Source organism: Electrona antarctica (genome assembly GCF_951216825.1).
Source record: "Electrona antarctica genome assembly, chromosome: 16".
NCBI classification, from domain to species: Eukaryota; Metazoa; Chordata; class Actinopteri; order Myctophiformes; family Myctophidae; genus Electrona; species Electrona antarctica.
In genome coordinates, this window is record NC_136797.1 from 9,724,224 (window position 1) to 9,742,304 (window position 18,081).

Sequence of the window (18,081 nt, forward strand, 5' to 3'; positions counted from 1 at the left end):
CAAAGTGGAGTCGTTGAGGGCGTTCCAGGGGGTCCCCAGCTAAATGATTGGTAACGGGGGGTCTGTGGCCTAATGCATATAAAGTGGGTGGGTGTCCTTGTTTGAGAACCACTGTCTTAGACGGTGTCCATCTGAACAGACTGCTAGCGTGGTACAGGGGAGAAGGTTTCTAGAGCATGCCTGGACTGGGGTTGCTGTGGCAATGGATATTCCATGCTAGGGAGATTGACTGGCAATCGGTTCTCCTGATTGGTCAGTCCAACCCTTTGGCTTTGCGGATTGGCCAAGCCTCACGTGACGTCAGTGCCGCTGTGCGATATAGGTGGCAGTACACGTTAACACGACAGCATTCTTTGACAGAACAAGACCCCAAAAGACTTTGAATGTGGAATGTTGAGCTGGACAGTTTATGTGAAAGGAGTTGGACCAAAAGGAGTCCATGCTGCTGTCACAGTCGGGCACAAGGTCTACGCCTTTGGTGAGTATTGTGACGGGGAAAACTACAATTATGACCAGATCGATGTGCACGTCTTCAACACAGTGTCTCAGCGCTGGACGAAGTTGCCCCCGGTGACAAACGGAAGAGGAGAACGAGCGCCCGAGGTTCCCTCCATGCGCGACGGCCACACAGCTGTGCTGATAGACGACATCGTCTACATCTGGGGCGGGAGCACATACACGGATGAGAAGTGCAACGTGCTTTATGGATTCGCCGTCGACACCCACAGATGGTTCAAGCCCAAGGTCTCTGGGACTCTTCCCGAGGAGACGAGCGGCCACTCGGCCTGTGTGTCGGGGGAGGTCATGTATATCTACAGCGGATACAACCGGCTGACCAAATACTACACTAATGACATCTACAAGCTGGACACCACCACGATGGTCTGGTCCTTGATTACACCCAGAGGCACTCTGGCACCTGCTTCAACGTATCACTCCGCCACCATGATCGGGGCAAAGATGTTTGTATTTGGGGGCCTAGGGGACCATCAGATCCACTACAACATTGTCCGTGTGTTCGACACAGAGACCAACTGCTGGTCGAGAACTCCTTCTAAACAGTTGCTTCCAGAACGACGCACGTTTCACTCAGCCTTCGCCTACAACGGAGAGCTGTACATATTTGGTGGGCACAACTACCAGTTGGTCCGGATCTTCAACGATCTGTGGAAATTCAACCCAGACACCTTCTCCTGGAGGAAGGTCGAGCCCAAGGGGCAAGGCCCGTGTTGGGTGACTAAGATGTGCTGTTGCATGGTGGGAGATCATATCATCCTCTTGGGAGGACACAGATACAGGTCCGTTGCATCGGACAGAGGCTGCAATAGGTACACGCCTGCCAACGACCTGTACATCTTAGAGTTAACCCCTAGTCTGGAGGCGATATGCGAGCGGGCGGTTATTAGGTATCGCCTGAAGCAGGTGGGACTCCCACACGACTGGACGGTTTCACTGCAAGGAGGACCAAAAGGAGTCCATGCTGCTGTGGCAGTGGGGCACAAGGTGTATTCCTTTGGAGAGCACTGTGACGGAGAGGACTACAATTACAGTCAGATTCATGTGCACGTCTTCAACACAGTGTCTTTGCGCTGGACGAAGTTGCCCCCGGTGATAGCTAGACGTGGAGAAAGTGTCCTCGAGGTCCCCTCCATGCGCGACGGCCACACAGCCGTGCTGTTAGAAGACTTTATCTACATCTGGGGAGGGTGTACATACACAGAGGAGTCATACACAGAGGAGTACTGTAACGTTCTTTATGCGTTTGCCGTCGACACCCACAGATGGTCCAAGCCCAAGGTTTCCGGGCCTGTCCCAGAGGCGACAGGCGGCCACTCGGCCTGTGCGTTGGGGAAGGTCATGTATATATATGGTGGATACAACCGGCTGACCAAATACTACACTAATGACATCTACAAGCTGGACACCACCACAATGGTCTGGTCTTTAATAACTCCCAGAGGCACTCTGGCACCTGCCTCAATATATCACTCTACCACTATCATCGGGACAAAGATGTTTGTATTTGGGGGCCGAGGGGACAATCAGATCGACTACAACAACATCAGCGTGTTCGACACAGAGGCCGACTGCTGGCTGAGAACTCCTTCTACACAGTTGCTTCCAGAACGACGCACGTGCCATTCAGCATTCGCCTACGACGGAGAGCTGTACATATTTGGTGGGCACAACTACCAGCTGGTACGGACTTTCAATGATCTGTGGAAATTCAATCCAGAGACTTTTTCCTGGCAGAAGGTCGTGCCCAAGGGGCAAGGCCCGTGTTGGATAACTAAGATGTGCTGTTGCATGGTGGGAGACCGCATCATCCTGTTTGGGGGATACAGATACAGGTCCGTTACGGTGAATAGAGGCTACAACAGAAACAAGCCTGCTGATAACCTGTACATTTTAGACTTATGTCCTAGTCTCAAGACGTTATGCAAGATAGCGGTTATTCAACACGTTCTGGAGCACTCGGAGCTCCCGCACGACATCAGGTGGGAGCTGGAGGCCATGACTGCCAGCCACAACAGACACAAGATAGGGGCTAATAATGGCATGGCTTCCTTTCTGAATCACTGACATTACATCGATGACATCAGTCTTGGCCAAATAGGGAGGGATGGTGGATACTTTCGTTCGACCCACATAATAAACAGCAAGCCCACGTACCAAAGGAGAAACAAAAAGATGGCAACGGCTGTGAACAAGTTCCAGGTAATGGAACAGAAGAACGGGAAAGACAAGGAGATTGCCACCTTTGAAAAGGATCCCTTCATTCAGATGCGAAGGAGCAGAGCACAATGATACCCTCCAGGAACTAAAAGGATCCCTTCATTCAGATGCGAAGGAGCAGAGCACAATGATACCCTCCAGGAACTAAGCAACACCGTAAAGGAGAACAGAGAACTAACTGAACTGCACCAGGCTGACATGACTAGAATCTTGTAGTTGGTCTCTTATCAGGAATGAATGTAAAAAACAAGAGTTGCTTTGGCCAAATGAACAGACAGTGATGGAAGAGGAAAGAGATATTTTTCTCTTTTTTTCTCTTTTCTGTTCTTTTTTTCTTCTCTGTTGATCAGCTCTGTCTGACTTAAAGTACATTTCATATTTTGTCCGATGCCGACAGTCTTACCGAACTGTTAGTTCGGAGAGTCGGGACATCTGGAGGTGCACAGGCTCCAAGGAAAGGTTCCAAGGTTCGGAAGGATGTGGATTAGTAGTTATATCGCCTTGCCTTTTCCAAAGACGTCTAGACCGTGCACCAAATAATAATAATAATATGTTTCTACAAACGTCTTTCTCGGGTGGAAACCTCATGTCTAAAAGTGTTACTTTTCAGGATTACTGTAAAACGCAAAAGTAGCAGATCTACAAGCTCAAGCTCTTGCGGATCTACTACTTTTGATACTTGTGTGTGACGCTGCATGTAGTATGATCAAGTAGCACGTTAATTTACAGTAGGTAAAACAAATACAAGTTCAAATAATATTCTAACTTCTTGTATTTTTATTAAGTGGTGCAACCACTTCCTTAACTGACTATGTGTGTGTGTGGGTGGGTGGGCGTGTGGGTGGTTGTGTGGGTGCGTCTGGACGCGGGGGGCGGGGCTCTCCGGAATTCGGGCCGGCACCCTGGGTGCGTTCCTGTGGGTCTGGAATCTCCCCCCCCCCCCCCCCCCCCCCCCCCCCCCCCCCCCCCCCCCCCCCCCCCCCCCCCCCCCGGGGACCCCCACACGGAGTTGCACCACTTACTTCACACGGGTGTGTTTTCTTTCCCCTAAATTAATCATCTCCATATTATAGAAATGAGAGGTTTCTGTCCAACAATAACGTACCTCAATGAAGGCATCGATGTGCAACATCAGAGCCTGAGTCCTGCTGATGATGAACTGGTTAACACAGGCGATGGCATGAGACCTGCAACACGCACACACGCACACGCGCACACACACACACACACACACACACACACACAGTACGGTGTAACAGTTAATAAAACAAATGGGGGGGGTACATTTTCCTTTTAAAAATGGTGATCTACAAGCTCATCGTATCTAAATGCAACACATTAGGCCCTGTTTTAAACTTCGGCTATTCAAAAATAGACAATCTACAGGTAAAGCTCACAAAGTGTTTCATCGCGACTCGTGATCTGCTGTATTTGAAAAGGTTTGATTAGCAGAAGGTTTTCCCACAATAACAGAGAAGAGAAAAGACAATAACTAGTCCCTGAGGGTCAACCATTGTGAGGTTTGAGTGGTTAAATAGGCTTATGCAAAGGTTTAAATGTAATGTGGATAGCATGCTATGTAGATAGATGGCAGCTTCATTTGTTGACCTGGCAAGATAGTTTGTATAGTTTCAATGTACACATTATTAACTTTTGGATGTTATACTGCCACCCCAGTGTAGTGGTTCGAGCATATGTCTTTCATGCGGAAGGTTGTGGGTTCGAACCCTGCCTGGGGTCGACGTCAGCAACCTGGGCATGTGGTCACAACGGGTTCCTAACGCCAAATCAAAATGAGTTCAGATCTGAGCCAAGTCTCCTGAGGAGGCACGTCTGGAAGCCTGTCCTGGACGCGGTATCCGGACGTAAAACAACTGCTTAGACTGATGATATTTACCTGCTATATTGCCTTGGTTTACCTGCTATATTGCCTTGGTTTACCTGCTATATTGCCTTGGTTTACCTGCTATATTGCCTTGGTTTACCTGCTATATTGCAAATTGCTCTGGATTAAGAGTGTCTGCTAAATGCCTAAATTGTAAATAATAAGCTGCGAGTAGAAATCCAGCCCATCGCATGCACCTGATTTTGGGGCTGCTGTGCTTGAAGAACTGCAGGAACTTTGGGATCATGATGTTGAGAGGACGGTCAAGGATGTCACTGTCCAGGATCTCTGCAGAGTCCTCACATATCTTCTGGAGGGCTCCGAACGCTCCCTGAAGGTAAATGGTAAATGGTGCATTTATATACCGCCTTTAATCCAAGGCGCTTTACATTCACCCATTCATACACCGATGCCGGAGGAAACCATGCAAGGCACCAACCTGCACATCGGGGAGCAATTAGGGGTTCAGAGTCTTGCTCAAGGACACTTCGACACTAACTCTGGGGGAGCCCGGGTTCGAACTGAGAACCTTGCGGTTCCCATCCAGTCACTCTACCCCTGAGCCAATGCCGCCCCTGAAGGGGGTTTTCGGGTGAAGAGGTGACCACCGAAAGCTACAACATGACGTCATGCTGCGGTGGTCACCGCTCACACAAAACATCTCTCTGTTTTTACTAACCACCGTTTCGGTGGCCACCTCTTCACCGAAAAATGGACTACGAATATAGGCCTTTAGCAGGTTAGCAAACATTTTCACACCTTCTTCCAGATACAGTATCATCTACAAAAGTGGTCTCCCCAGGACCCAAACTAGCGAAAATACCTAAAATCTACATGCTCCCAACGCGTCTGCTAATTTCACTACTTCTTTAAACATTTATTTTCTAATTTATAAAATTTCATTTCAGAAATAGCAGATCTACAACACGTCGTGATGTGTCGTAAGCTTGTAGAACAACTATTTCCGCTACTGTATGTGTCAGTGATTTCTTTGTATATTGTATAAGTTATTTGTCAAATCTATTTTAGATTGTTTTGTAGTAATAGTACAACATAAACAAAGAGACTTTAGTTGTCACTGCACAATACTTTAAAACAGTTAAAATAGCTCTTATTTGCGCCGCCCTCGTTGAAAACAATGTATTTCCAACTCCAGCTTGTCTCAGTTCAGGCTGCATGAACCGCGCTCGAGCGCTCGGTTTCTGCCCCCTCGACATCGTAACTCTTCTGTTAGATGGCTCTGGCCCTATACCTGAATGATCAAATAAGACCCGCGACCTGAGAGACACGACAAGGCGACGATGGAGAGCACACGGTGCCTTCTCTGTCTTCCTCCGTGACAACAAACCTGGCCCTGACTGGCGCCACTACAAACCTGGCCCTGACTGGCGCCACTACAAACCTGGCCCTGACTGGCGCCACTACAAGCCACTACAAACCTGGCCCTGACTGGCGCCACTACAAGCCACTACAAACCTGGCCCTGACTGGCGCCACTACAAGCCACTACAAACCTGGCCCTGACTGGCGCCACTACAAGCCACTACAAACCTGGCCCTGACTGGCGCCACTACAAGCCACTACAAACCTGGCCCTGACTGGCGCCACTACAAGCCACTACAAACCTGGCCCTGACTGGCGCCACTACAAGCCACTACAAACCTGGCCCTGACTGGCGCCACTACAAGCCACTACAAACCTGGCCCTGACTGGCGCCACTACAAACCTGGCCCTGACTAGCGCCACTACAAGCCACTACAAACCTGGCCCTGACTGGCGCCACTACAAGCCACTACAAACCTGGCCCTGACTGGCGCCACTACAAGCACAAACCTGGCCCTGACTGGCGCCACTACAAGCCACTACAAACCTGGCCCTGACTGGCGCCACTACAAGCCACTACAAACCTGGCCCTGACTGGCACCACTACAAGCCACTACAAACCTGGCCCTGACTGGCGCCACTACAAACCTGGCCCTGACTGGCGCCACTACAAGCGCACCTGCCATCCAGCTGTCATTAATCACAACAGCGGAGCTGCTCTTGGGTATCGTCCATCGGTCAGCGCTCTCTGAGCACTTGGCATTCCACACATTTGCTTCCAGTCTTTTAATAGCCCACACTACGATACAGGGTACCGTACAGTGTGGCACCTACAGCTCGTTGCAGCGAGCCCATTAATAAACACTTTAACCCATTCAGGCCTGACGTCGAAATTTAAAAAAAAAAGTTTTCTAAATCATGACAATTTTCGGAAAGATTTGAGGCACATTTTAACGATTTTTCAAAAATAGCAGACCTACAAGTTCATAGCGCGCCACTCGGTGGCGCGCTATGAGCTTGTAGATCTGCTATTTTTCAATAGCTAAATTATAACATAATGTTTAAAACGCTAACGCTAACGTGACATGGATGCGTTCCAGGTCTCAATGGATTAATAAATACTTAATACATACACCCTTTACTATCCTAAAAAGCATAATCGGTAGAGTAAAATGCAGTATTATTAAATATAAATTCAGTATACAGTAAATACAACAGAATCTGAATCTGTTTCATTGTGTCGTCATAACGTCGTCGTGAGCTCGCTCGTACTGTAGATCTGCTATTTTTGGCGCGGGACACCGCTGTGCGACTAAGTGCAAATCAGGCTTAACGGGTTCGTTGCAGCATCTGCTGCTCATAGAATGCGACACCTTAAAGGACGGGATGTCGGGACCTGAAAATTATGGTCGCTGTGATCACCAACGGTAAATCATGCGGCGGCTCAATGGGTCTCCCATTTCAAGGTTACGGGTCGCATTCAAAATACATTTCAAGGAGGAATGTGTAATCAATAATCAGATGTTTTTCTACACGTCCATGGGGTGTAATGGTGATTTTTGTTTTACTTGCCGGAACTCTATTTTAATGACGTTGCACGGCACACACGCGCACGCCATGCGCATCCTTAACCCAGGGGTTCTCAACCCGTGGGTCACGACCCCTCGGGGGGTCGCCAAATTATTTTGGGGGGTCCCCAAATTATTTTAATTTTTTGTAATGATTATATCTGGTTTCTGTATTAATGTATGATATATTTTCTCTATTATTAAGGTCAGTTTGTATTGGCGGTGGGGAGGGGGGCGGGGAGGGGGTCGCGAGACATGGCCAAAGCATTTCCGTGGGTCCCCGGCCAAAAAGGTTGAGAACCCCTGCCTTAACCCATTCTGGACAGGAACCCTTTTTGGTGTTTTAAGCATTATGTTATACTTTAGCTATTGTGGCTCAAATCTTTGAATATATATTCTTTCAGAACGAACGTTTTTAACTCAAATCTTTGCTTCTGGGGGGGGTCCCTGGAACAACATATTTTCAGTTGGGAGTCCGCAGCCAAATACAGATCATTCTAGGGGTCCTTGACATGAAAAAGGTTGAGTACCACTGACATAGAAACAAAGGTTTTAGAGAAAAACTGATTTAGAAGACATTTTGTAGAATCGTCCTCAGGTCTACTCTAAATGGGTTAATGTGTGATTCATTTACTTAGGTTTACGGCGGTATAAATGGTAGGAAACATGATTGTAGGAAACGACTCATTTTTCTAGTCTTTGTAAAACTTCTCAAGGAATACCTTATTATTAATTATAGGGGCTGAAACTACTTTGCTTTGAACTGGAATATCTTTCTCTTCCTCAACAGTGGCTGAGGCAATCTTGGCAAGCAGCGGCGCCGGCTACCCAAGCCAACTGTATGTGAGGAGTGAGGAGGACACATTTGCACACACACTCACCTGTAAACTGTTATGCAAAGTAGACATTTTGGTACTCCGTGCATATGTGTGTGCGTGATCATGGCATTAAAGAAAAATGGCGGAACATACGTAAATATAGGCCTATAACAAGCCCCCAGTAATATGCTGAATAATCCAGAAAAGTGCTGTAGTTTATTACAATTCCGACCATATCATCAACGGTGTATAAATATGTCAATATTTCCCCCTAAGATACAGTATGTTATGAGGAAAACGTCATCAGTTTCCATTAGGACTTATTGAATAATTGTTAGACTCTGCGTTTAAAACCTCTTGATCCCCATTGCCACCGCCGGGGGGGGCAGCGGCTGTCCACCTCATGAACAGCTCTCAGCGGGTAAATGGAGACCCAATTGGTCTCCGGTTCCAACTCCTTCTCCCCCTCTCTCTCCTCTGCTTTCTCTGACTGTCCACTCTCCACTGTCGCTATCGAATAAAGGCTCGAAATTGCCGTATTTTTGTCCTCGCTTTGGAGATCATTATTTTTTCTTTTTTTTTGGCTTTTGCCTTTATTTTATATTTGTTATGGGGGGACAGACAGTAGGCTGACAGGAAATGGGGAGATAGATGGGGAGGAAGACATGCAGTAAAGGCCGTCGGGAACGGGAGTCGAACCCGCGGCACACTGCCAGACTGGATTACCAGCCAAGGTGCCTGGACCGCTGAGCCATGGCCCAGGCCTGGAGATCATTCTTTGATACTTCTTTCGTATGTGTGATAATAAAGCAGCCCTGACACGAAGTGAAGGGGAGAAAATGAAAGTGTGTGTGTGTGTGTGTGTGTGTGTGCGTGCGTGCGTGCGTGCGTGCGTGCGTGTGTGTGTGTGTTAGAGGATAAATGATTGCAAACACATGACAATAACTGCCCAACACAGGAGGGTGATATCACAGTTAAATAAATGAACAAAAGCGATCAGTGTTTGTATGAGCAGCAACACTTAGTCAGCTCCTGTTAACACAATGAGTGTACATTATGGATTCATATCACAGCCTGAAGCCACTGCCGGCATTATGGTATAACCATTTTAGAATGCTATTTTAGGAGCTGTTGCATCTGAGCATGTACTAGTCTACAACACCATGGAGCAGTGTGATATGAACTTGACATTGTCAGCGCTTGCACGGACGCGCACACAGACACACAGACACAGACACACACACACGCGCGCGCGCACATGCACATGCACGCACACGCACACGCACACACACACACACAGAGCGACAAGGATTAAGATTCCTAGGTCATAACTTTGGAAGCGTACAACGAAGCATGAATCAGGCTTTACCTCGCACGTGTTGTAGTCCTCAGAGTCCAGCAGCTGGCAGAGTTTGGGCAGAAGGTCTGGCCAGTTCTGTAGCTCTCCCTTGGAGGCGACAGTGGTGATGAGGATACCTGATGAGAGGATAGAATTCACTACAGTCAACTACAGTACACTAGTTAGCACTGCAGGGACGTGCAGAGAGTGTTAGAGGGGCAGGGGCTGAAATCCCCTAAGAGGGCAATTTTGGACAAAAATTACAAAAAAAATGCAAAAAAAAGAAAAGCAGATCTACAAGCTCACAACGCGTCGTGCTGCGATGCGTTGAGAGTCGACGAACATTTTTCGTCTTAGTTTTAGTCCTTTCAACACTGTTTGGAAGGTATGAAGACAGGTTGCTGAATGTGCACCATGAGAACCGACGCTGACAGACGGCTGCCCGGGAGCTAAAATTAGCATACTGTATGACTTGATGTCTTTCTCAACATTAGGCCTGACGCTTCCCTGCAACCTGCCACCCGGCGCGACAGTGTACCCAACCACCACCCATTAATTTCTTTCTATCTCTGGGACCACAATTTATATTGTAAAATCAATGTTGATTTAACTCTGAGAGTGTACAAATGGAACCTAATGTACCCGTATACACTCTCAGAGTTACAGACCCATAATGGTCCATTTGGTTCCTAACTATCATCCCCTGGAACTCCCTCAAGGACCCCTGGGGGTCCCCGGACCGCACTGAACATACGAGAGGGCAGGTGAGGAGGGCAAGGTGCCATAATCAAAAGGAACTAGATATGTTGTGACTCACCTACGGTTGCCCGGATGAGGGGGGAGGAGTCACCAATGTTCTGAAGGCATTCGCACTTGATGAATTCAGACACGCCATTGGGGAAGTTCTGATAGTGGGCTTTCACATTATTTTTCAGGATCAATCCACTCAAGGATCTCGTCGGTTCATCTAATGGGCAAGAGGAAGGAAAGAAATCAGGGAACTGAAAAAATAATTCAATACAATAAACATGTTTTGTTGAGGGGCGCTAGCCCCTCCTATAGAGCGTTGCAGTCCCGCCCCCTACCATGGCCCAGGAAATGATTTTCCTCATAGACATTTCAGAAAGTATTTATTTAAAGACGTTTACGCCGCGGACAAAGCCAACTCTTGTCGTGACAAATCATGACAACAAACACAATTTTTCGGGCCAAACAAAGAATTAGAAAGTAGAAAAAAACGGCAGGTTACAACACCTTTTTTTTTGTTTTTCTTCTATGTAATTATTTGTTTGGTCCAAAATATTGTGTGTGTTGTCATGATTTGTCACGACTCGAGTTGGCTTCGTACGACGCTTAAAAGGTCTTTAAATAAATACTTTTTGAAATGTCTATGGGAAAAATGCATTGTGATTCATTTCCTGGGCCATGGTAGGGGGCGGGACTGCGACGCTCAATATTCCTATATTTTAGTGAATACAAGAAACTTTGTCCTACACAAACATTAAATTCCCATTGACAATGAATGGAGAATTTAGCAAATAGGCACAGTGTCTACTACTCTGTACACTGTCCCAATAAGAGAGCCTGTGATTAGGGGCGAGCCATTCATAGACACAAGAAGAAATGTGGATATTAAAAACATACCTTCTGATTTCAACTTGGTGAGAACAAATATTAAATAGTTGTTGAAGTCTGGATATTGGTTCAGCTGCTCAAGTCTCTGTAACAATGGTTGAGGAAGACAGTACACCTACACAGGGAGAGCATGTGCGGTCGCAATACAAACAGACAGAGCATGCACTCGTTTTTGAGGGGCGCTAACCCCGGGCCCCCCTCCTATGCCCAGCTTTGAGTGTTTGTGTAAACACTAACATTGTGTAAATACAAACATTGAAGACAAAAGTCAGGATGCAAATTGTGATTGGCTGGAATGAATTTTTTATTCTAGTTTATTTTGCTAACTTTAGTTATAATAATCATTTCTTCTTCTGTTTTCTACATGAATCCAACCACATTATAACCATATAAAATAAAATGGGAGTTAAATGCCGCAATTTGTAAAAATGGCAAAATATGACTCCTAACGTTGTTGAAGTGGGACTCATGAGACTCATCTAAAAGACCATCCACTGCATCCCGGGACTCATTACACTGAAAACCTATTTACATCACTGCAGCATCCCAGAAGGAATACAAAAAGATTAGGGTGGTCCTTCATACGGGCACAGTATCAGATTCAGGACAGTTTGTGTAGGTTTGTTTAGCTGAATTTATACTGTATGTCCCCAAATGTACTGTATCAGTAATTATAGGCAGAGATCTCTGATCGTCTGGCTATGCTAGACTATAATCATTGTCACGATACTTCTGTGTTGTCAGGCTAGAATCTCTCTCGGTGCGTTCATTATTGTCCTACCGTAACTGCACCTTGAGGCGAGCAAGTGGTGATACTAATGCTATGGTTGGAGTAAGGAAGAATTAGGAAAAGATGTCTGAATTCATATCATGAAGACACGAGACTTGGTCTCGTGATGTGGTCTCAAATACGTGGGTGCCTGGCGGCACGTAACCTTGTGTCATATACTTTCCACCTCGGAGGAAAGCATGGTCTGTGTTCCTAAATCACCTGTGTGATCCAGTCTAGGCGTGGTCTAGACCGGATGGTAAAATCTCATCTAAAATAATAAAAATATCGTATTCCAGTAAGGTAGCTCAGTTCTTTTTTTTGTTTAACCCATTTAGACCTGAGGACGATTCTACAAATGTCTTATAAATCCTGAAAGTTTTCTGAAAAGATTTCTATGCTAGTGGTTCTCAAACTATTTAATGTCAAGGACCCCAGAATTATATGTAATTGGCCGCCAATCTCAAAATATGTTGTTCCAGGGACCCCCCAGAAGCAAATATATGAGTTAAAAATGTTCGCTCTGAAAGAATATATATTCAAAGATTTGCGCCACATTTTCAAGATTTTTCAAAAATAGCAGACCTACAAGCTCGTAGCTCAATAGCTAAATTATAACGAAATCCTTAAAACACCAAAAGGGGTTCCCACCCGAAATGGGTTAAAGTCTCGCCAGTCGTTACGAGTCGGAATAAAATATATACCAAACGAATTATTCCAAGGAGTAAGAAACGTGTCGTATTCAAATGCCGCATCAAGGCTTTTACTGGGTAGGCCCTAAAATTACGATGCCCTTGATGATCACGGGGGATTTTGGGTGATAGTGATAGTGGTGATTCCGGTTTGGTTGTTCCAACCTGATGATGACTACAAACTACAACATGACGCAGGTTACCATCCACTCCCGACCGGATCATAAACTACAACATGACGCAGGTTACCATCCACTCCCGACCGGATCATAAACTACAACATGACGCAGGTTACCATCCACTCCCGACCGGATCATAAACTACAACATGACGCAGGTTACCATCCACTCCCGACCGTTTCATAAACTACAACATGACGCAGGTTACCATCCACTCCCGACCGGTCCATAAACTACAACATGACGCAGGTTACCATCCACTCCCGACCGGTCCATAAACTACAACATGACGCAGGTTACCATCCACTCCCGACCGGTCCATAAACTACAACATGACGCAGGTTACCATCCACTCCCGACCGGTCCATAAACTACAACATGACGCAGGTTACCATCCACTCCCGACCGGATCATAAACTACAACATGAAGCAGGTTACCATCCACTCCCGACCGTTTCATAAACTACAACATGACGCAGGTTACCATCCACTCCCGACCGGATCATAAACTACAACATGACGCAGGTTACCATCCACATCATAAACCCGAAAATGGTATGCCTCCCAGGCTAGGCGGCACAGAGACTTAATAGTGCACTGACCAGCTGAGTTCAAGTCTGGCTCCTGTCAAATCTGGCATGTCTCTTCCTATTTCTCATCCCTTTCCTGTCTAACTACACGGTCCTGTCTAATACAAATGCCAAAAAGCCCTAAATGATATCTTAGCCACTTAAACCCTACATACGTTGTTGTCCGAGGACGTGTGCACTCGGGATAAGTGGTCCTTGAGTTGCAAGGACCCGAATTTTAATCCAACTCCGGCCTTGTCATGTGTCTCCTCTCTCTCTGCCCATAGCTTCCCTGTCTCTCTACACACCGTAAATTAAATGAGAAAACTAAAATATCTTACTTAAATGGTAAATGGTGCATTTATATACAGTAGCACCTTTATCCAAGGCGCTTTACAGAGATTGTGCATTACATTCACCCATTCACACACACATTCATACACCGATGGCAGCGGAAACCATGCAAGGCACCAACCAGCACATCGGGAGCAATTAGGAGTTTGGTGTCTTGCTCAAGGACACTTTGACAGTAACTCTGGGGGAGCCCTGGTTCAAACTGGCAACCTTATGGTTGCCATCCAGGCACTCTACCCCTGAGCCACCGCCGCCACTTAAAAGTCACTGACATTACTCACATTGACAACTGACAGTCACGGTCTAATTAGGATCTGTAAATGACGGCTAAGACCCAAATATAGGTATAAAGTATAAGTCTGTACTGTAGGTCTGAATTTAATTTCAATGATGATTTGTGAAATTGTTTTTTGATTGAATTTAAATCCCTCACACTATATGGCATTATGATACTGGTGGTGATTTGGTGGATGTGACAAAGCTAGAAAAATTACACATGATGTCCTTTTAATTATTGTAATATTGAGGAAGACTATTGTTGAAACGTTGGATTCCTGTTCCTTTTAGTATTTCTTTGCATCGTGGAAAGAGTTGCGCGGTCTCATCCTTCTCAAAACTATTGTAATATTGACATACATTTTTAAATACAGTACGTATTCTGGCTTTTTAATACGCATAAATAATATGAAATATTTTAAATCACAGCGATCAAAGTACAGTAAATTGAATGACTTGGGGACATCTAATCGGGCTCATTGGGAATATTATCCGAAAAACAAAATCTGCCTGCACTTTGTTTTGGACGTTAAATTGCTTTTGTGGTGAAGTTGTCATTTGATAGAAAACCACATTACAGTATGTTAACTCGTGATCGAGAATTTCCTGTCTCATGTTTTCATTTGTGTCGAGTCGAGACAGTCTAGTTTTTGTTGCCAGCAAGTGAGATGAATGATACAGTTGGTTGCCACCGATATTGTCCCTTATCATTTGACCCATTTAGGCCTGACCTCAAAATTTAAAAAAATCCTTCTAAATCCTCCAGTTTTCTGAAATAAATATTTTCACGATTTTTCAAAAATAGCAGACCTACAAGCTCGTAGCGCGCCACTCGGTGGCGCGCTATGAGCATGTAGATCTGCTATTTTTCAATAGCTAAATTATAACATGTTTAAAACACCAAAAGGGGTTCCCGCCCAAACTGTCCTTTTGCGCAGATCACGCAAACCTCAGCAAAAAGAAAAGGACAATATCGATGGCCTCCAACTGTACATGGACACCGGTTCTTATTACAATGTAACGCTTTGCAGGTGATCACAATGTAAACAGTCTTGAAAGTTACACTACTTTTAGCATGTTCTCATTTCTAGGTATAGGTACTACTGTATATCAGCTCAATCTCTAGCTATGTTTACAATTCAGACTGTACTTAAGTACTGTAGGCCTATAGCAGAGGTGTTATCCAGAGCGACTTACAATAAGCTAAGTAAACACACACATCAAATAGGCTATAGAGAGACCATGTAGTCAGTGCCTCAGTAAACTATAGGATCACAGGCAGGGTACACCAAGGAACCAAGAATTCTAGCACTATAGCAGTCTAAACAATATAGGCTAAAATACTATATAGGATATCAGGTAAACAATGAATATATCTAACATGCTGTCTGTCTGCTATCTAAATTGTATTGTATTGTAATTTGCATAGGTCTGCATGCACAGTGGTCAAAATAGTATATCTCCCCGTCTGTGTGACAGCTATAGCTAATAGACAAATGCAGTTAATTCATCTGTGTACCTACACAATAATAAGCACAAAAATATATACATTTGGGTGCACTGGGTGGGTGCAACAGCCAGGCTGACCAACCATGTCACCATGTCAACAAGCACCTATATAGACGGGGCTCAGCATGCCTTTCTAGTAACCTAAAACCATTGCTGTGCGTCACTCGACCAAAAAAAATGATTTGATATCAATTTGGGCTCAACACCATCTAGCCTCGTCCAATAACGAACCTAATCAGATTCATAGCCGTTAGCTTGTTAGTTACTAGGCCAGAATGATGCAGCCATCAGTGTCACACACACTCTTAAGCACATAATACCCGGCCACAAGATCCATGACCATGACGCCCGTGGTGTGTACTGTGGGCCACTATAACACTATAGCTATCCCGGGGAAAAGGATACTTGCTGGACCGATCTCTGCGTGGAGGTGTCCGGGGACTGGGACTCTCTGAGCAGCTGAAGGATCTGCTGGAGCCCCTGCTCGTCTGGCTTCCACTCACACTCCATCTTGGCTCGCTGCTGCTGCTGCTGCTGCTGCAGCCTTCACTAAAAAAAGAAAAAAAAATAGAACAGAAAACACAGTAATATTAACAGAAATGTGTGTCAACATGATGTGTCTGTGTCAGGAGGACATGAACACTAACAGCGCGATTGAAGAGGAAAGGACCGTATGACCGTTGACTTGATTTATTGATTAGTTCAACTGTCCGACATGTTTTTGAGTGGAGTATATATGTTGTACTTACACGACATACACGACAATAGTAGAGTTTTTCCTCTGGAATAATAACAGTCTGTCTGCTGGGTGGAAGCTATAACATGGGCCTGTGTGTAGTGTGTAATGTAGGCATGTGTGTGTGCGTGCGCGCGTACGTGCGTGTCGTCTGTCAACGCACCAGAGTGGTCACCAGATCTTGCGAGAGAAATAAGCAACCGCGGATCTATGAAAACAAACAGGCCCAAAATAAGCAGTCCGATCTGTGTATTGTCTAATAATCTAATTTTAGAGCAATATATGGTACTCAAACATTTTGATGTCAAGGATCCCCCAAATCAATTTGTATTTGGCCACCCCCATCTGAAAATACCCCCAAGATTTATTTGGGGAAATAGCACACATATGCATGTAGGCCTAGTAGGGCCTACACGTGGTGTGTTGTGAGCTTTTATAGGGTCAAAGTGGTAAAAGCAGCAGCACTATGTAACTTTTATTTTATTTTATTTATTTATTTATTTTTATTTTTTATGTAGTAGAGTATGTTAATAATATAATGTATACCATTGGGCGGTTCTGTTTTGTCTCCCTTCTCTTCTATTGAGACATTTAGATTGTTCCAAAGTCATGTCTCACCTATCTGACACGAATCTTGACCTGAAGACTGAATTTATCCCCTGAGCAAGCTGCTCATTGGTATGATTAGCTCTCTCTCTCTCTCTCTCTCTCAATGGTAAATATTTCAGCACTTAGTGCAGCTTAAAACTGAAGCAAGCCTAATTATCCCATTTAGACCTGAGGACGATTACAAATGCCTTCTAAATCCTGACAGTTTTCTGAAAAACCCATGTTTCTATGTGAGGAGAGAGGAGATCCGCACACCATGTTTCTATGTGAGGAGAGAGGAGATCCGCACACCGTTTTAAAACCCATGTTTCTATGTGAGGAGAGAGGAGATCCGCACACCATGTTTCTATGTGAGGAGAGAGGAGATCCGCACACCATGTTTCTATGTGAGGAGAGAGGAGATCCGCACACCGTTTTAAAAAACAGAGCAGACAGGATTTTCTTTTAAAACGGTGTGCAGATCTCAATCTCATCTCTCCTTTTAGTTATACTTTTTTGGATCCTGCACCCGTTGAAATTTGTGGATGTGCGTGCACCTCTTGACCATTGCAATCTATGTCAGTCGTTCTCAAACATTTTCATGTCAAGTTAAAAACGTTCGCTCTGAAATAAATTATATTCAAAGATTTTCACAACATTTTCATGATTTTTCAAAAATAGCAGATCTACAAGCTTATTTTTCAATAGTTAAAGTATAACATAATGTTTAAAACACCAAAGGGGGTTCCCGGCCGCCCAGAATCAGTAACTACACTTGACTCCAGACTTCCCAAAACAAACTGGTCAGGCTACTACTAGGCCTCACTCCCAGAACCCACCTGCCCATTTTGACAGGCTGGAATGGCTTAGGGTTGACGACAGTACAGCATCTTGCAATGGGCCTGCAACCCTGCATGGTCTAGATTCACTACACCACCAAGATACCCGTGTAGGCTAGAGTTCTCATCGGGCCCGAAAATTAAGGCCCAGTCCTAACTGGGCCCTAACTGATCAGGCCCGAGGCCCGGCCCGACTAATTAGCATAGATTTTAGGCCCGACCCGCCCCTAAAACGTCGGGTTGGGTTGGGCCTGGTCGGGTTTGTGC

General features: G+C 45.4%; 2 protein-coding genes across 3 annotated transcripts in view; one reads left to right on the forward strand and one right to left on the reverse strand.

Annotated features, from left to right (window-relative positions):
- Window positions 1-16,480, reverse strand: part of tnpo1 (transportin 1) — a 45,151-nt gene extending 28,671 nt beyond the window's left edge. For both annotated transcript variants that reach the window (XM_079524419.1, XM_079524420.1), the window contains exons 1-7: window positions 16,401-16,480; window positions 16,057-16,200; window positions 11,313-11,388; window positions 10,486-10,635; window positions 9,699-9,805; window positions 4,819-4,952; window positions 3,842-3,923 (exon numbers count right to left, since the gene is read on the reverse strand). In XM_079524419.1, the coding sequence (XP_079380545.1) occupies window positions 3,842-3,923; window positions 4,819-4,952; window positions 9,699-9,805; window positions 10,486-10,635; window positions 11,313-11,388; window positions 16,057-16,161 (654 nt within the window). In that variant the 5' untranslated portion in view covers window positions 16,162-16,200; window positions 16,401-16,480. The remainder of the gene's footprint in view (window positions 1-3,841; window positions 3,924-4,818; window positions 4,953-9,698; window positions 9,806-10,485; window positions 10,636-11,312; window positions 11,389-16,056; window positions 16,201-16,400) is intronic.
- LOC306940233 (kelch domain-containing protein 3-like) lies at window positions 391-2,583 on the forward strand (the record flags this gene model as incomplete). Its single annotated transcript, XM_079525257.1, has 2 exons — window positions 391-478; window positions 644-2,583. 2 exons carry the CDS (start codon window positions 391-393, stop codon window positions 2,581-2,583), a joined length of 2,028 nt encoding a protein of 675 aa, XP_079381383.1.
- Window positions 16,481-18,081: the final 1,601 nt, after the last annotated feature.